Source organism: Anopheles cruzii, chromosome 2, assembly GCF_943734635.1.
Source record: "Anopheles cruzii chromosome 2, idAnoCruzAS_RS32_06, whole genome shotgun sequence".
Lineage (NCBI taxonomy): Eukaryota > Metazoa > Arthropoda > Insecta > Diptera > Culicidae > Anopheles > Anopheles cruzii.
The window spans coordinates 35,064,729-35,084,386 of record NC_069144.1 but is presented as its reverse complement, the minus strand read 5'-3'; the positions used below and the strand labels follow the sequence as shown (position 1 = coordinate 35,084,386).

The window sequence follows — 19,658 nt, the reverse complement described above, 5'->3', positions numbered from 1 at the left end:
CTCCGAAAAAAAGGATGGCGCAGAATTTTTCTCAAATTTTTTGTGAAAACCGAAATTAAGAGCGCGCACGCATTTGAAATGTTGACTGTGGCTTATGGTGAAGCTATTAAGACCAAAAGCAGCGCTTAGCGGTGGTTCAAATTTTTTTCAGGGAGCCGAGAAGATGTGTAACTCGAAAAACCAAGTTTGGTCGAATGTGAACAGTTTTGCGTACAGTTTTCTTCGATTGCAGGGTGGTGATGCATCGCGAGTTATTGTAATGCACGGGTAATAACGAATATTACCTGCAAGTTATGCGCAATTCGCCCGAAGCAATCCATCACAAACGCCCGCCCTGCTCACACATTGTGGTTTCTACGCAAATTTTTGGCCCAAACAATGCGTTGCGCGAAATTTTGGCCCACAAATTATGCCTACCGATACCGTATTTCCCAGATCTGGCCCTCTGCGACTTTTTCCTGTTTCCCTGTCCTGAAAAGTTAAAAATACTTGAACTGTATCGTTGCAGCGGAGTCAGTTTCTTCCGAAAAATAGTGTGTCATTGTTAGATAAAAAAGAAAGCCAAAAAAGTGGTGAGGTATCAAGGGAAGATGCAAACATGGAACGATGGTCCAAATAAATGGACAATTGAGACCGATCGCAAAGTTTGCGATTTTATTAATACAAAATCATTCAAAAACCTTTATTTGTTTCAAAGCAGTTGAATTTCTATTTAACAGCGGCATTGCACTCTCTTCACTACCTACGTGGAATCGTCACGCGTCTAACCATCATGACCGCCGTGCAAGCAACACCTCGGCGGTCTTCTGGTCTTATGAGTTGTCTCGCGTTCCTCCGCATATTCTTTCCACATCATCTCCATATCCTTATTACTGGCGGCTGCCAATTTGTCGTTGAACTTCTTGATCTGGTTAATGGCTTTGGGTAGTTTCAGCCGCCCGTATGAGTAGAAGTGTTGCTTACTGTTGCTAATTTATTGGCGCAGTTAAACACGGGGTTTAAACCCAAATTCGCAGTCGCACAATACGTTGTAGTCTAATTGTCAAATTTGACTGTAGCCTAACCGGGATACATAAAAGTGCATTCAGCTCCGCCTTAGCAGCAGATGATGGTTAGAAGTGTTAAAAGCCAATCCAGGAATTTATTTACCTAGAACACAAGCTAAGTTATATAAGGCCTAGACAAACACTTTGCTGTTCGAAATCTTCATTAAGTACACCAAGTTTTAACTACCGTTAAAAGAAGTACACCAGTTAGTTTACCAGTCAGATGTTTTTAATTCATACCATACCATACTACCATTGCAACAACGTCCGTATTTATCTGTGTTGTTTTGCTTTTAATATTCTTTTAAATTATATGAGGGTAGTTTCACTATATTTTTTACTGATAATACCTGTTTTCGATTGAACGAATTACAATCCCACATTACTAGGATTACGGATTAGTATGGAGGTTACTTATTGCTTACTTGTTGACACAATTTCAGAGCGGAACCAACGTGCATCACTTGTGATTTAAGTGACGTCCTGTGGGGCAGCCGTTACTACTACACCAACTGTTCATTCTTCGATGCATTTGTCAGCTCGCAACCGTTCACTTCACACTATGCGGGAATATCGTACTACATACTGGAGTGCAAAGGTCCTGGGTTACCATTGGCGGGTATGTAGGAGTTGGGTTTACTATCAATTTATTGCGGGAAGTAGATTGATTCCATGATTTTTTCCAGTTGTTCATGCGGCGCACAATCATAAGCTCATGCGCGTACTATACGACACCAGACCGTTCTTTGCCAGCAAGCTGTCGGAGTTCGCGCTTCCATCACAACGGTCATTCGAAATTCCGCTTCCACATGGTACAAGAGCGGCTGTGCAATTATTGTTGCCTCCCAGCTGGCGAGAAGAACTACGTGATGCTGCGTTTCCGGTACTGGTAGAAGTGTAAGTTTATATCACAGTATTACTAATATCAATCGTATCTACCCAAAATAATATCTTTTTTCTTATATGGTTCCGATACGCAGAAACGGGAAACCTGGATCGAGCGCAGTGTCCGAAGAGTTCAAAATTGACTGGGGTACGTATATGTCGAGCCACAACGATGTCGTCTACATCCGGCTAGATGTTCGTGGAGCTCGTGGTCAGGGTAAGCAAGCTCTGTATCGACACCTTGGCGGTGTTGAGGTTCAGGATCAAATCGCAGTGCTTAGGTAAGGCAACCCAAACGGTCACCTTTTAACGGAAGCAACACATAATACATTCTACTTTCATGCGCAAACAGGTATCTTTTGGATACTTTAAAATTCCTTGACGAAACACGGGTTGGTGTGTGGGGATGGGGTTACGGTGGATATGTCACAGCTATGATACTTGGCTCTCAGCAGCCTGTGTTCAAGTGTGGCATCTCGGTGTCCCCGGTAACTGATTGGCTATATTACAGTAAGTGTTCTACGCTGCGCGAAGTTCGAGAATGGAACTTAACAAATGAAATATTTCATCGCAGACTCTGTGTTTACTGAGCGAGTCCTTGGAGTGCCAGCTGAAAATTACAAAGCGTACGTCGAAGCGGATGCTACGCAAAAGGGACGCCAAATTCCGTCTTACTCGTACTTCCTGATACATGGCCTAGCCGACGTTACGACACCATACCAGCACGGTATCCAGCTAGCACGATCGCTCTCCGAGTCTGGCACGATATTCCGATATTTGGTGAGTAAATTCAGCTGGTGTTGGTGACTCTTTTCTGATGTGAAGAAAACAGAAACTCAATAACTAATCATTTCTAATTTGCGGAAAGGAAAGTCAAGATTCATGAGATGACTGTAAATGATAACAGTTTGTAATGTAAGCACCGCTCTTCAAATTCATTGCTTGAAAAGGATTCTGATCACTGTACAGGTGAAAACCATGATTGCTTAGTATTTTTGAAACATCTTTAGATAAAGACTAACAGACAGTTAGAGGTAGAGTAAACGAGATTTTTGTCCGAACGATCGCATGGATCGTATTCACAAAAAAGCATCCGAAGAAAACCATTTTGGTTTCGAAATCCTTTTTCTTCACAACCCATAGATTGCTGCGTTGATATTAGTTTACCCTTACGTGCTATTTTCTGGGGCAAACTTCTTGTGTTTCGTTTTTTGGCTCACAATTTACAGAACTATTAGTAATTTAGACTTGCATTTGATTAATTTAATTTTGTTCGTTGTTTCGGTTCGGTTATCGTAGCAGAATAGTGTTTTTTTCTAGTTTGTAGTGGCTTTTGTCAAAACATCTGTGAAGATTGGGTCATGGGGAAAGACTGAGAACGCTGTATTCCTCCACATTTGCATGACGGCTGAGTTTTCTTTAGAGTTCATCCTCCAACGCACAAGGGCATCAAACTAACAAGTAAGATTAAATATATGTGCAGCTTTCATGTGCGAGGCCAGAACAAACAAGTTGACTCTAATGCTAGGAGAGGTTGAAACTGTTTTACAGGCAATCATTTTGGGTACGATAGTGCTGAAGGGCAACTAGATCAACTGCTTACTCAACTACCACTACTTAAAGCTACGAAACTGAACATAAAATTTGAAGATTAATGTAGTAGTACAATTGCAACCTTTCTTCGCTCCGTATGAAATACTGAAATGTTAAAAAAAATTGGTTGCATGAAAAGCCATTAAAAAACTTGAAACACATCAATGATAGCCAAACATTCTTTAACAACTATTCACGATTCTTATAGTTTGTCCACTTCTTTAGAGTGTTTATATTCTTATTCACCAACGACCCTGTACTTGGATGTTTTGCTAATATCATCTTACCGCCCGAATGGCTTTTGTTAATCGTTGCAGAGTTACGCGGACGAAGGTCACGATCTCACCGGTGTGATCGAGCACGTATACCGATCGATGGAAGATTTCCTGAGGAATTGCCTAACTTTAGACTCCGACGAGGATAAACCAACAGAAACGCATGTACCGAATGAGTAGACGTCTTCGTTAGACGCGTGTAAATGAATGTTGTGCGATTGCGTTAGTGAGTATATTCTTTGTTAGGTAACATCGTTGTATTCTGTTGGTTCGATTTGTTTTGCTACCGAAATTTCGCAACCAATTCGATTGCTGTATCACCGCAATGGTGGGGTGTACAATAACTGATAAGTTCTAAATAAAATAGACATATCAGACAAATATGGTAAAAAAATGCTAAATTAAAAACGATAATAAAGCCTGCCGAAAACCAGCGAGCGTAAAAGAGAATACGATGAAGTTGTTTATGGGTATGAAAAATCGAAGCCCGAGTACCGGTTTGTTAAAGTAACACTATTTTTAGTCACGTAATAGCGAAATAACTGATCGAAGCTCCTAGCATACATACGAAAACCCAAAGTGTGTTAGCGAAGAAACTTGCTTATGCCGATGGAAATTACGTGCGTGAAACGCTGCGGACATGAAAGTAGTGCACATAACGCATACAATTACAAATTGGGAACGCAGGAAGTATCGCAGACAAGAAATAACACAAAATCAAAAGAATTGATAAACGAAAACAGAAACAGTCCTACTTACAATAACGAAACTGATGAGTGAGTTTTTTCGTCTTCTTTAACGTCTATTTAAGTGTAATTGTAGCAAACAAAACAATGAACGAAAACAAAAACAGCGAATCAAAAACCGTACGGCACCACCAAACAATTATAACAACCAAACAAAAACTTCAACCAACATAGCTAAAGCAAACAACGTCTATACAATGTAAACTAGGATTTAGTTACTTAATATGCAGTCACGCAAACCAGCCTAGGGGCAGACAATGCAGCTATCGTTTAGTAAATTGTAGCAAAATACAATACCGAAAACAACATGCAAGAGAGCCATAGTGAATCTTCTTCCAAAATGATATTGAAGCGAATCGTGCACACATGGTGTTTATGTTAGTGAGCGGCAAAACTGCAATTCTCAGAGACTCAGATGGCTAGCGAGCGTAAACAAAAGTAATACAAAGAGTGACCCACGACAAGTAAGATTAATTGTAGAATGTATGACGCTCTAGAAGTAGCATGAAAGCCGAACATGCGAAGTTAGCATCAGGAGGTTGGAGATTTTCATAGTTATTTCACGTCATAGTCGTTAGAATTACAGAAGAGCAAGAGCAATCAAGGTGTAAGCATAACACATGAATTAAAACAAGAGACAGAAAATTTACGTAACAAGCAATTATGTCGCAACTTAGACGACGAAAAAACAAACAAACACAAACGTGAGTGGTCGAAAATAAACAAAACCACTTGAGACAAAAAGTGTGTGTTGAAATCTAGGGCGAGAAATTTTCTCTATTCTAACACTACGAGGAGTAGTCAAACATACAGAACGAAAACATTACAAAGTACTCATCGAAGCGTCTCTGCTAGTGCGTTAATTTTAAGGCAAAAGTTACTCCGAGACAAACCTTTGAATGGCCCATGGGAATTCTAGTTTTATTAGGAAACATCAATGGTTTACAACGGTTAAATCAGAGGTACAGGTCTTTTGCGACACAGATTCTTCCTTTAAGGCTTGTGAAGGATGAAAACCCCCTCTTGTTTACGTGAAAAGTTCACTGCACAGATTAATCGATCCAGCATTCATTCAGAAGTGTACTAACAGTTTCTGAATTGTGACGTATAAGCGACATTCATAGTAATATGCGGCACTAGAATCGCTTGTTTAACTATCCATTACTTGAAGTTCCGCAAATCGCCTATTAAGAGCTATCTGGTTAAAAGTAAGAACACTCAAGGAGTTGAGCAAGGCTAACATTATATACCATATTCTTCAATCATCCTTTCCATATTTATTACCCTCTAATTTATCTTATTACATCCTTATTCCTTACATTTCTCTTTCATTTTTCGTGCAAAAATACCGCTCGGAAGACCATTGCGGTTTGGGATGAAAGCATCTCATTTGTTGGTTTGTACCTTTGTTTGATAACAATATTAACTTGTTTCAGCGTTTATGTTATGTGGTTGCCCATTTCCATTTCTTTCATTCGCATTAATTGGACAGAGGATCCGTTTCGTATTTCAATGTCGATAGGCAAACTAGGAAACTGATCAAATTACAAACACAACTAAAAACTCTAACAAATTAAACAGATCTAACAAACTAAGCCATTCACATAACTGGGCAACAGCGGAGATCGTGAATGCAACGGAGTGAACTGCAACAAGGAACGAAGTGGTGAGAAACCGGAATGGAATATATTCCACAAAAGGATTACGGAAAGCAACTTCTCAACAGAAAACTGTGAGAACAGCGAACAGTACGAGGAAAAATAATTGTTGTGCCATTCTATTGTATAATATGAGTAAAACAAACTAGAATATAACACGTCATTCAGACACACTTAAATCGATACACCGTGGAAGAAAAAAAAACGAAACACAACAACAACAAAAAACGAGAAAAATGAATAAGATAATCATAATTTATGCTTCCCAGCAAGTTTTCATTACATAATGGTTGTGAAATTGAGAATAGAAAAAGTGGACAAAAGAATCAAACAAATAAAACAAAAAAAACAAAAAGAAGGAAAACCACTGCAAAAAAAGCAAAACTAATATTTGTAAATAAACGTTAATATATTTATAGTCCAAAGCCGAGGGAGAAAATGAAGAAAACAGTGGGAAACAGAGCTGCGGTGAAATGTGTTCGCTAAATAAATAGACAGTACGAACGTTTTTTGTTTAAAAGGGTAGGCAAACGGAACAAACTACGAGAATACGCAAATTTCAACATATGGTAAGTATTGGCTGCAGTAAAATGAAATACATTCACTACGTTTGCATAATATTGAAGGCTTTACTGGGCATAGTTAGAGGTTAGAATTTCTCATCCACCTCGTTATTGATTGAAGCGCTATTATTTTTCGCTCATTTTTTTAGAACGTTATCAAAGATTTTTGTGGTTGAGTTTTGGCAAATTTGGAGAACTTTTTGGCTTGATTCAAGTTATAAGTTTTAAACTTTGGATGACTGTTAAAACGAAGAACCCAAATTGAACTGGCTCTCTGGGATGTTACCATTACTGAGAGAAGTGTGTCTCGCTTGCGTTGGTTGAGTTGCGAACGAAGCTCACGAGGGTTGGTATGGCCGACTCGGCACGTACCGCTAAACTGCGGATGCCCCAAGTTACGGCACTACGATGCTGTTTGGGATTCTGAACGGAAGTTCCCACGAAACTGGTGGATTGTGATTCGTGAATGATGAATGGGAAACGTTGCTTGAGCTTGGAGCGTGCCCATTTTCTTCTAGGCCAGGCAGATCCTAGCCTATCCTGTTGACATAGGTCAAAAGCTCTTCGATGTAACTCAGGCTTAAATGGGAATTAAGTAAGCTGCGGAGTATCTCGGTCTGCAGATAAAAGACAACAAGATCATATCATGCACCATCATTAGCAGCCATATCGACAGCATCGGGGAGCATAAGTGTGGTTAACGTACTAATAAGCGACAGACGGTTCGACCGTCTGAGCTTCACAGTCAAAGTTTGGGAAAAACGACATTGAGGAGAATAGAACATTGAATAACAACGACGGGGGATTCACGCTAGGGGACTAGCAGTCAACAGGTCGTTCCACAGTCTGAAGAAACCATTTCGTGCTCATCGTGTCGAGAGAGTCGATGTTGGGATATAATCTCAGTTGTAATCTTTGGCTGGACATTGTTGAAACTCCGAAAGGAAGATGCTCAGATTAATATTTAGCCCCGTATGTGTGGAAGGACAAGGGTAAAGCCGTTACCACAGCGTACTGTACACACTGAAGGACGATTTTACAGACATGCAGCGTATGCGCCTCGCTCCGCTGAACTAGTCCCGCAACCAGCCCGTCAAGCGTCAAGAACAAACCAAAGATAAAATAGACATAGAGAAGGACAATACGACGCACTATGTTTAGTTTTCTTACTGCGTTGGTTACTTATATTTGATTTTTTGCAAATAATTCTGCTTCTATTTTATACAGTATGCATTGTATCTGGCGTCTGCACGCCTGGTAGTGTGTACGCTAAAGGTTTCACAATATTGAATCAAAGTAAAAACTAGATTTACAATCACGTTAAAGAATCGCTTCCTAAAGGTATAAAACACTCCACTAAAACAGTATACCCTAGTATGTTTCTTCCTAAGGATGAAATAAAAATCTAAAGAACTTTAAAATCTTTCAAATACACGGCTTAAATCTTTCTATTGTAGTAGCACAGCTTTAATTGGCTTAAAAGATGGTTATAAATGTCTTATCGTAAGTTTCAAAGCACGAAGTTACTGTGAACAATTCAAATTCTATCCAAGAACAAGATTCAAGAAAACAACAAGGAAGAGTTATTGAAGTAAAAACAAATGTTTAACAACATCGAGAAAATAACTAAAATTTCCACGAAAACAATTTACCAAATATAATATATACAAAAGAAGAGAACTTCTACTTAAACGTTTACGTAAACTAAAAATTTTCTCCTAAACATAATTTTTGTTTGTTTTTAGGTTAATAGTGTCTGCATTTTAGTGTAATAACTACCATGTGAATTCTGACGATGTCGCAAGCTGATTGCAGACCTGAATCGATTGATAGCTATAGTATTAATTAATCTTCGCAACATTAATCATAATAGTGTAACTGGTTTAAGTGTAACTTGTGTACTTGTGTCGCATTCGAACGTGGTAGGGTCTAAATTAAAAATTTGATTAATCTTATTCTTTGGCGGGCAGGTGTTGGTTTGTAACTTGGAATCATTTGTCTTTGCTTGTAGGATGTTTGTGCTGTGGCGTAGTAATGGTGTCTGAGGAGGTTGTCGTGGAGCGGAATTTTTCTTTACTTGCAGCGTACACTGACCAGTAAAGTAGTTCTTAAATCCAACGGTAAGATGTAGACACAGGCTTTCGACATATCGCGACAAACCCGATTCCAGCCAAGAGTACGGTGTGTCCGTTTTGGTGTGTGCTTCAAATGCACTATGTTAAAAACAAAAATCACTGACACTAAGCAACACGCTAAACAAAACCTAAACCCGGGAAACAGTTAGACTAACCGTCCTTTTTTTTGCTATGTTCCCTTTTTTACTATCCCTAGGTATATGTTTTGCATGGCTGTGTTATTTTGTGTGCGGCGTACTTTGCGTAAGCAACTATATCTTGTTTTTCGTGTATCGTGTACGTTTGTTGTGAAAAGTACTTAAAATACAGAGTACGATTCGCTGTCCTTTGCGTTGTCGCCAGGCAGCATGCGGATGAATTCGTCGTAGTAGTGGCGTGTGACGGAAATAGACAGGCAAGCGGGGCTGCTTCAAATATTGTCCAGTTTAGCGGTTGCTAACCTTCCACACGATGATGTAACTCTTTTCGTTTCGGGTTTCAATGGTTTGGTTAGCTTCCAGCTCAACGCTGGCTTCCATGTCTCCGTCGCCTAATAAGAGATGGTAAAGAACGAATGTTTTAGTTTAATCGTGGCACAAGTAACGTTAAATATTAAAATCTAATATTAGTGTAAAGATATAATACTAAGTTACTTTTAAAAAGATGCAACAAAAATGCGTACACCTTAAATCCAAACATTACGTCTAAAATACAAAGTTGGAAAAAGTTAAAAATTAAAAATTAGTTGTAAAGCATTCCGTGTAACAGCAAAACAATAAACATATTTCAAACATAACCATAAGGTAGACGACTTGGCGGAAATCCCAACGATAATTTTAAAGCTTTTTAACAAAACATTCATCATTCATTGTAGAGTTGTACCATTATTTCAGTGTATGAATACAATAATTAAAATTTGTTGCGTAGTAACCCTTCAGTTCCGTAAAATTAAGTCGAAAGCAAGCAAAAAAAAAAGCTTCTTCTCAAAGCCTTGTACCCCAATTACATGCCAATCGTATATTGCTGAAAATATGTTCATAATAAAAAATTAATTCGATTGTATATATTAGGTTGGGGAAAAAGAAATCCATTATTTTCTCGGTTGATGACTTAAGTGATCGATATCTTGTGAAGTATCGAACGTACACTTTAAAATTTAGGCTCGTTTTAAAGCTGATACTTTTCACTTAAAAAAATGCGAATTTCCATTTGCGCAATTTTGGCCAAACGGAATGAAATTGACACATTACGTAAACGGATGGGTACTGGGGATGTTAAATGGGATACATACGACAATACTGTGTGAAAATGATCGTGGTCTAAGCGTGGTGAAGCAGCTTACAGGGTGGTCAAACCAGGACTTACGGTCAGTAAGGTTCTACTGGGTTTACGGAGGTACTTGAGAAGAATCGTGTATTATGAGTTGCTTTCGTGTGGCCAAACACAAAATTCAGATCTCTGCTGTCAATAATTGCACCGTTCGAAGCTAGCAATTGACCAGAAATGGCCAGAATCGGCCAACAGAAGAGGTTTTGTGTTCCACCAGGACAACGAAATGTGACGCACGTCTTTAGTGGCTCGCCAGAAAGTGCGGGAGCTTGGTTGTGAAGTTTTAATGCATCCAACGTATAGTGCGCACCTTGCACTAAGCGATTGACACATTTTTCGGGCATTACAAAATTTTCTGAGTGATGAAAACCTCAGATCAAGAAAGGATTGTGAAAATGGATTGCTCGAGTTTTTCGTCAATAACTACTAATCCTTTCACAAAAGAGGCATTATAAGCCTACCTTTGAAAAGACAACAAATTTTCCAACAAAACGGTACATAATTGACGAAAATCGGACCATCGGAAGTATCTTAAATAAAGTTTTGAATTTCACCCAAAAATAATGGATTTCTTTTTCCCCAACCTAATACATAGAAGTTGCTAGAACCCTCGGAACAGAAAAATCAACTTGAACAGCCTAAATATTACCTACACCACATAAAGAAACATTTATCAACGGATCGAATATGTACATATTTTATTATATGAGAACTCGGTAACAAGCTACCTACAAAACGCCCGTAACATATGGCACGACATAAATTTTCCTACAGATGTTAAGCTTTAGTTTAACCAATTAAAATTTAAATGCAAACAAAACAAGAAACCATCAAACGAAGGGAAATAATGTATCGGAAAAACTGAAAGCAACATACCTTCACAAATAGATTCGAGAATTATGAATGGGTTTCGATTGCATTTGATTTCTGCCTGTGTTTTTTTTTTGCTACTTCACTTTTCAAGCTCATTTTTGTCTAAATTCAACTACAAACAGATAAATCATCATACGATGAGCTAACACGCCAAACTAATAAATGTGTTGCGGCGTCGCACATATCTTCTACAATTTCTTCTAAAATAGAGAAAAAGAGAGAAGAAAAAAATAATGATAATGTGACCGGGAGAGAATAACATAAAATCTGCAGCATTTCCAGCATCGCTATCAAATAATAGATAACAAATAATTTGAATCAAAAGTTATAAATAAACAATATTCGAAGTGGGTACGTTTGGTACAAAAGGCAACTGAATAATGAAAAGCACTATAAAAAATGGCATATACTCTACTTAGTAATATCTACTTAGTAAGACCTACCCGTCAAGCAATAAGACAATTAACCTTTCGCGGTACACCAGCACAAAGCAGTGTTCTAATCAGTATTGAGCATTATTTCAAAAATCTTTGAATAATAACTATACTCTTAGCTTGTAAATTAGCATACCGTTGCAATTTCGATCAACATGAGTGTTACAAGTATACACGACTACAGGGTTATTACAGTAGCGTCTGAAAGCTAACTTACAACATATTGTTATTGAAATTACTAGCGCAGCAGCACAAGTCAAAGCAATGAAACCTTCCATTATGAACTAAAACATTGACCATGCAAATTTCATGCTTCATGCGTTCATATGGAAAAGGTAACATCGGGACAAAGTTTAATTTAGCTAAATACTCTATTAATGGTTTTATCATGCACAGTGTGAGTACTAAAATTCGACCCATAAATCGGTCGCTAATTATTTCTCTTTCGAATAGTAATAATTTTTCGTCAAGACCATATGAAAAAATAGTCATGGCCAGTTCCATAAATGACGACACATCATGGAACATATTTAAAAAAGGGAAATTAATTGAAATTTCGCAAACCTACGTGGAACTATCATCTAATTTTGCGTTTTGTTAGCGTATCAGTTTAGAAGCACCAGTCTTAGCACATTGAATAGATCAAAACGAAAGCCCAAAAACATACCTAACCGAAAGTCAATATAACCTTCGCCACCAGATATAACCAGCATATCCTTTGACGTTGTAGGGAGCCCATGGTTCGGCGGATTCATCGGTACGGATACGAAGAATTTCACCGCATCGCGGTGCCCGTGGAAAGAAAGTTGAGCATTTGCGAACCGCGGTGAGTATGGTGTGTTGGAAGCCCCGCTAGCATCGGTTAAAGGAACGGAGATGACTACGCCGTTGCCAGTGCCTATAAGACACCGAAGGAAGTGGACATTTCCGATATATTTGGTATGCGACGTAAATTGCCCGACATAGCTTACCTATCCACAGCCGGTTACACGAAACTAGCAGAGCCGTAATGCGTACAAACGAAAAACCTAACTTGCCGGTTCCTAACATCTTCGATACGTATGGATCAATGTCTATATCCTCCAGATGATCATACGTTTCAGCCGAAAACAGCCTTAGAGTAGAATCCAGTCTGAGTAGCGAAAGAAAATGGATTAAAAAATTAAACTTATCAACCGGCACAAATTACCCGATTTACTACCGTTGGAAACGCACCTTATAGAAACCCATACACCCAACCCTGTGGTGGCCATTTGACGAATCTGACTCTCCTTTCGAGGGTGCGCTTCGAATGACTTCAGGATACACAGCGTAATGGGATCGATGACATGGATTTTATTCCGATGAGCGGCCCACACCTTATCACCGACAATGGTCAAACAGCGCACCGAGTACTTGGGCGAGCCCAGCGTTAGCAGATGATAGCTGTTCAGATCCCACTCACCGTTCACTTGTCGACGGAAGACGGCCAGCGTTCCATTCGCCAGGGCCACTATCACGCGTGATTCCACGTGAACGATGGAGAGCACCGAGTCTGGCAATTTTACTCGATGTAAACAAACGTTCCACCGAGCAACCGAACTGTGCACGTACAACATGCCATTCTGTGCCCCGAGCCACATCGTCGGTCCGATCGATGATATTGACTCCTCGATTGCAGACGACTGTTGAGGCTTGGGGGAAGCGGCGACGATTGTGTTGTCATTACCATCGACCGCCAGCGGAAGAACAATGTCGTTCTTGTCTACGTTGACGTCCTCTACGATCGCGTTACATCCCTGCGGAAAGACGGAATTCGGCGCTCTAGTGATGCCAAATTTTCCAACGTACAGCTTCCTACCTTATTGTTATGATTAAGATCACGATCGTTGCTTGCTTCGGTTGCTTGCTCCAGTGACATATCCACTGATGGAACTACCTCCTGTGCTTGTTCGGTAACTTTATGTTCTTCGGCGGCTGTTTCCGTTGTTGCTACTTGATCACTATGGTTGGATGGTCGTTCTACTTTCTCGTAGGACACCTTACCGATATCGTCCGGAGATTCTCCTGGCTTCTCCAACATTTTACCTGCAGGGATTAAACAGCGATTTTGATTCTTTAATCTTTTGGAACGAACACGCTCAAGGCTGACAATCTAGTAACCAATTATTTCTTAGGAGCTATTCAATCATTAACATCATGGCGCAAAAGTACCAAAACTCGACTTCATGAATATAATAGGTCGTTGTTTTTGTTTTGTCATGAAGAAATGACTGTTATGCAAATGAAAATAAATGAATGAACATGAAAATAGTTAAAACGGGCTGGATCATATCAGGCTGGGGAAAAAGTAATCGACGTTTTTTGCGTGTACTTCAAAACTTGATTTGAGATGCTTCCAATTGTCCGATTTACGTCAAATATGTACCGTTTTGTTGGAAAATTTGTTGTCTTTTCAAAGGTAGGCTTATAATGCCTCTATTATAAAAGGCTTACTCGTTATTGGCGAAAAACCCGAGCAATCTTTTTTCACAATCCTTTTTTGATTTCAGTTTTTCATCACTCAGGAAATTTCGTAATGCGCGAAAAAGGTGTCAATCGCTTAGTGCAAGGTCCGGACTATAAGGTGGATGCATTAAAACATCCCAAACAAACTCCCGGACTTTCTGGTGAGTCACCAAAGACGTGCGTGACATTTCGTTTTCCTAATGGAACACAAAACCTCTTCCCATGACCGATTCTGGTCGTTTCTGGTCAATTGCTATCTTCGAATGGTGCAGTAATTGACATAGAGATCTGAATTTAGTGTTTGACTACACAAAAGTAACTCATAATAAACGATTCCTTTCAAGTCCCACCATATACCTAGTAGAACCTTCCTAGCCGTTTTTCCTGGTTTAGCCATCGGTTAAGCTGCTTCACCACGCTCAAACCAAGACCGATTTCACACAATATTGTCGTAAATAACCCATTTCTCATCCCCAGTACCCAACCGTTGAAGAAATGGTTCGATTTCATTCCGTTTGGCCAAAATTGTGTAGATGGAAATTCGAGCCATCATGTTTTTTATGTAAATAGGGTGGCGCCCAAACATCGAGCTTCTTTGTGAATCCATCATAAACACCATGCAAAATTTCAGCGACCTAGCTTGAATTTTCGCCATTTTCAAAGAAAAACTGTAAAATGTACCGAATTTTCTCTTAGTTAACCTCCATTGTTAACTCCCTGTAACTTACAAACAAATGGAACAAACAAAAAACAATAATAGCATTTTTTGAAGTGTAAAGTATAAGCTTTAAAACGAGCCCAAATTTGAAACTGTGCGATTGATACTTCACGAGATATCGATCACTAACGGCATCTATCTTGAAAAACGTCGATTACTTTTTCCCCAGCCTTATATTAGCACAAACTTAAAATTTCGCATTCGCAAAAAACAATCTATACTATTTGCCATTTCGTTCTCTTTGTAATGAACCTCCATTGAGTAACGATAATGGCCCTTCTTAATGAAGTGATTAACCCGAAATCAGATCATGACCATACCTGATTTGGTAACTTCGCTGTTTTCCAGCATCGCATAGTCCATCTCTAGTGCACCGCGCACGGTGCAGATGCAAAGCAGATGATTCTGGCAAACCGGAAAGGAATCCAGCACTTCCGAAGGGTTTTTCGCATCGATTACGGTAACGGTGCTCGCAGAGTGAGTGCTAGTGCAGATCCACACGTACGAGCTTAGTTCACTATCGGCATCGAACGTGGTCGGCGCTCCAAGCGCCAACAGCTTGCGCTCCAAGAGCTCTCCCAAATCCTTCGCATCCGTCGTCGCCGTGGCTTCATCTCCGGTCAACTCGGTAATCTGTGCACCGCCACCGCCACCAGCCGTGTCTTTGGCGTAAAAGATGCTCGCTGCACCTACAATACAGCCACCGTCCTTGGTGCATCCACCCTGCATGTTGACACCACTGGCGCACCAAACTTTCATGTGTGGACTAGCTTCGGCCAGAGGCCGACAGTAGACAGGGACGGGGACGGGTACACCGCTGCCAGTTGACCGTCCAGTTCCGCCACCACCACCACTACCACCACCACTCACGCCACTAGTTACTGATGACGATGGCTTCAGACTAGGTAAACTCCAACCGTATGCCTGCAACCGGCCGTCCTCTTTTTGGACGTGCGCACGCACTTGGCGATATTGATCACGGCGTCGTTGCATGGCTCGCTCCGACTGACTCAGCTCCGGTTCCTTCGATAGCACCAAAATGTTACTCGCATGGCCAGAGGAGCGAAGTAGAGCACCAGAGTTACCGCTCAGTCCACTGCCACTGCCGCTGCCTGCCCCAATGATCATGCGTCCCTCGGGCATGGCAGGCAGCAGTGACGATTGCGCGGATTGCGCACCTACGCCACCATAGCGGTGCTGCTGGTGTAGACGCCCGGGGGACTCACTCGTTGGCCTGTCGTTGGAGCTGAAGAGATTACTAAAAAACTTCCAAATGCCTTGCTTTGACTTCTTGTCTAGTGTTTCGACGCGGGAAGCACGCATCATTTCCGTCCAGCGAACGGCATCCTGTAGCTCCATGAATCGCTCTTTGTACTGGTTCCGCTCCATCAGCACACGGGCCATTTCGACGCGTGTGAACCGTTTGCGCTGCGCCATCGGTACGTCACCTTCCTCCTCCTGGTCTGTTGCCGAAGACGACGCTTGCTTGACCTGTGCCTTGGTTTTCTTGAGTTCCTCCTCCAGCTCGGATACCTTCACCTTCAGTTTATTGCGCGCCAGTATGCCTGCGTTCAGTTCTTCTCGCAGGATTTCAATTTCACCCGTCAGCTCATCCACTTTGACGATTAAATCGTCCTTGACGATATTGAGAGCATTTCTAAGGAATCACGGGGCGAAGTTTAGAATGGCGAAAATGTCTCAAAATAAAAGAAACAGTTTTGTACTCACTTCGTAGCTAGCAGCTCGTTGTTTTCCATTATCAAATTTTCCACTTCCTTGCCCATACCTATACACCGAGAAAAAGTAATCATAATTGGCTTTAATCATAAGCAGCAAATACTAACATTCCCCCTCGAACCCCGAACGATGTGGTAACGTGCGACATGAACAAGACATGATTGGAAATAGCTTAAGAAGCACTTACCGAAAAAGTTATCGTTAGCTGCAAAGTAGAGAAGCCGATGAAAAAAGAAGTTTACTATTAGTAAAGCCATTCAGGGTTACCGCTTTTGGTTAGAAACATGGTAGTAGATGACAAACGACATGCTCATGGAGAAACGTTACTGTTAATCTTCGATTCAATTCTTTCTTATAATTGCCCAATTGTTTGCAAAATGAAAATATGCTAAATTTAAACGATACTCTTGCATTAACTGTGTGAATAAATGGATAAGATTGTTGTTTGAATTGTTGGTTTGTACAACATTTTCTGTCTGACCGTATCGACCAGTCTAACGGCGATAAATTAAGAGCAGTCGGTCCATATGAGCGGAACATTGTAATACCTGATGACGCATAGTCGCCCGGATGCACCCAGGCACCAGTGATTTCGTTCTCTTCACTCTCCAAGTTATCATCCTGAAACGACAGCTCCTGATAAAGCGTGTTCGCCGACCTTTGCTCCTTTTTCGTAGTCGTCTTGCCAGACACACCGCCAGAAGGGCTTTGCAGTACCTTCACAGGTGTGCTGCTGGCTTCCGCTGGCGTTGTCACTTTTTCTGGTTCTAGTTTTACGGTAGCTTTCGTGTCGATTTCGTTCTGCAACGATGGTGGGCCAGAGTCGGGTCCACTGTCCTCCTCGCTGCAAAGTGTTTCCGTATCGAGCATGGTGGAGTTCTCGAGTGACGCGAACCCATACGACACCGGGCCCGTCGAGCGCATCATGGGCATTAGACGCGAACGAGACATATCAAGCCGTTCCGAGGCCGAGCCAGCCTGCGAGTGGGTTGAATTGCCCATCATCAGCTTCGTTCGCTCCATGTAGTCAACGTGAGTCTTAAACAGCTCCGTGTACCGTTCGTGCAGTTTGCTGTACTCCTTCTTCAGTTCCGATTCCCGCTCCTCCAGCCGACTGGCGTGATCCAAGCTATTCTTGTGCTTTAACTCTAGCATCCTCACTATGCTCTCCAGCGACTCGAGCCGGCTGGCGAGTTCCTTGTTCTCCTGCTCGGCCAGATCCTCTGTCTCCAGCAGTTTCTGCTCGGACTGCTTGCGCGCATTTTTCTCACGCTCGTACTGCGTTACCAACTGTTCGTTGTCTTCGCGCAACAGCTCCAGCTCCACATCCTGCTCCTGGTTCGTCTGATAAGCGGAGTCGAGGCATTCGAGTACATTTACCAGCAGTGGCATGAGTGTTTTGACCACGTCTTCGTCGTACCGTTGAATCATACGCTCAAATTCTTGATAAATGCTTCCGGCTAGCGATTGCACCTGTTCCGCAGAGATGGGTGATTTCAAGGTAAAAATGTAAATACGTTGGCATAGCAAGTGACACAAAATGGTAACCCGAGAGCTGCTACTGGTACATTTAAGCCGTTTGCATTGTTTCGGGTGCGTTATGGACGTTAAACAGCTTGGACATTTACAGACCTCACAAGTATCATATATCTGCCGATATTTGAAAACCAAAACAAGGGAAATGTATCAAGTTACGTTTCACGTACATTTCCACGGCTAAAACCTGCTTCTGACCAGGATAGAAGATCAAAAGCACATTAGGTAATGCTCCTAATTAGATTTACTTTACGCATTTCTGCCCTGACAGAGCAAACAGCATAAAAACATAGATTCCTAATAGCACAATCGGTTGGTAGCGCTAGACAATCAGTACGAGCTACTTTGCGAAGCCTTTCTTGCATGTTTGATTTGTGTTCCTTTCCCGATGCGGACACAACACCATTTCATCACGCCCAGCCTCTGCCCGTCTTATTACCTTTTCTGACATCACCATTGCAGAATCTTCGTGCGTGCCGTACACGACTTCCGTCGCTTCGCTCGTATCGTTTTCCATCTTTAGTTTCCGTTCCAGAAGTACGTATCAACACAGAGTTTGGCGCTTCACCCAGCAATGTTCATTTGATAGACAGAAACTTGTGAGGTAATTCAAAGAGAGAAAATCCCCACATGCACGAAGCAAGAGGCAAGGCGCACATTTAAATTATATCCTTAGTGAGGATATGACGAAGCTTAGTTTTACGCCCAATCTGTTGGAACACATAGGAATCGACTGGTACGTTCCGTGCATTATTGACGATTTCACTGGCTTTATCGTCGGAGCCATACTTGCCCATACCATACTGACAAACAGATCACAAGCTCACACAAGCCAATTTTGCACAAGCACAGCGAAATTTATGCACGCACGTAAAACATTATATGACGCAGACGCGAGAATCACTCTTTGATCACCCAAAGATTCACGCAAAGCGACGAATACAATGTAACTGTTTTAACGGCACAACAAATCTTATCGCGGCGATATTTATTCTATAATTCCTTCAATTCAATGCAAAACTTCCTGCTTCCTGCTACATATTCTTCGTCATCCTCTGGAAGAAAGAAAAAGAATGGTCTCTCAAAACAATAAGCCCATTGAAAAAGCTAGCTCGTTTCATCCAAATGTCACATTTTTCTGACGTTCCCATGTTCTGTCATTCGTTCAAACACTAAAAAAATCAGTAACAGGGTGTATCTAAAAAAAATAATGATTTCGAATAATGATAAATTATCATCACCTTTCACGAGAATGCAAAATTACTTTATTCCTTCAAAAATCAATCAAAAACAAAATTATTAAAAATAAAAAAAATTTACACATAAATCAAATTATCATCATATTATTCATCTGTTCAGCAGCTCAACTTCTTTTTGCTTACACGCCACGATGCATCGATGCATCGTGGCGTGTAGACGCTCCACCTTGGCTACGATGTATCGCTACGATTGGTCTGAAACAAGGCATCGTTCAGATATATCGTAACGTGTAGACGGGCCTTTAAATAACGCTACCGTTTACAGTTGTTTTGTGCAATGTCGGCAGTGAAAATGTTTACCAACTAACTGATGTTTTATTGCACAACTGGCAAAAATTAATATTATCACTGAAGTATAGCTGTAACGCGTGAAAAAACCGTCTTCCACACATATTTCATTATTCA

At 41.0% G+C, this 19,658-nt stretch overlaps 2 protein-coding genes across 6 annotated transcripts in view; one reads left to right on the top strand and one right to left on the bottom strand.

Annotated features, from left to right (window-relative positions):
• Positions 1-6,698, top strand: part of LOC128268780 (dipeptidyl peptidase 4) — a 13,582-nt gene extending 6,884 nt beyond the window's left edge. For all 4 annotated transcript variants that reach the window (XM_053005997.1, XM_053005994.1, XM_053005995.1 and 1 more), the window contains exons 12-17: positions 1,490-1,665; positions 1,733-1,943; positions 2,027-2,212; positions 2,284-2,441; positions 2,506-2,711; positions 3,842-6,698. In XM_053005997.1, the coding sequence (XP_052861957.1) occupies positions 1,490-1,665; positions 1,733-1,943; positions 2,027-2,212; positions 2,284-2,441; positions 2,506-2,711; positions 3,842-3,979 (1,075 nt within the window). In that variant the 3' untranslated portion in view covers positions 3,980-6,698. The remainder of the gene's footprint in view (positions 1-1,489; positions 1,666-1,732; positions 1,944-2,026; positions 2,213-2,283; positions 2,442-2,505; positions 2,712-3,841) is intronic.
• A 1,247-nt stretch (positions 6,699-7,945) lies between these two features.
• Positions 7,946-18,564, bottom strand: LOC128267799 (JNK-interacting protein 3). Of its 2 annotated transcripts, XM_053004723.1 has the most exons (11): positions 18,434-18,564; positions 17,007-17,931; positions 16,646-16,663; positions 16,450-16,507; positions 15,042-16,378; positions 13,471-13,583; positions 13,357-13,404; positions 12,732-13,273; positions 12,488-12,648; positions 12,184-12,414; positions 7,946-9,430 (listed from the first exon to the last, which is right to left on the bottom strand). In XM_053004723.1, the coding sequence occupies exons 1-11, from the start codon at positions 18,509-18,511 to the stop codon at positions 9,327-9,329; spliced, it is 3,615 nt and encodes a 1,204-aa protein (XP_052860683.1). In that variant the 5' UTR covers positions 18,512-18,564; the 3' UTR covers positions 7,946-9,326. The 2 variants fall into 2 exon arrangements, with proteins under 2 accessions (XP_052860683.1, XP_052860682.1); XM_053004722.1 differs by having other exon boundaries at positions 12,732-13,294; positions 13,357-13,583.
• Positions 18,565-19,658: the final 1,094 nt, after the last annotated feature.

What these genes read in the sequence shown, in the direction of transcription:
- LOC128267799 (XM_053004722.1), bottom strand. Translation starts at nt 18,511, where the DNA reads ATGGAAAACGATACGAGCGAAGCGACGGAAGTCGTGTACGGCACGCAC. An exon ending in CAATGGTGATGTCAGAAAAG is followed by an intron (nt 17,932 to 18,433) that starts GTAATAAGACGG and finishes TCTGCGGAACAG; the next exon opens with GTGCAATCGCTAGCCGGAAG. An exon ending in AACGAGCTGCTAGCTACGAA is followed by an intron (nt 16,379 to 16,449) that starts GTGAGTACAAAA and finishes GTGATTCCTTAG; the next exon opens with AAATGCTCTCAATATCGTCA.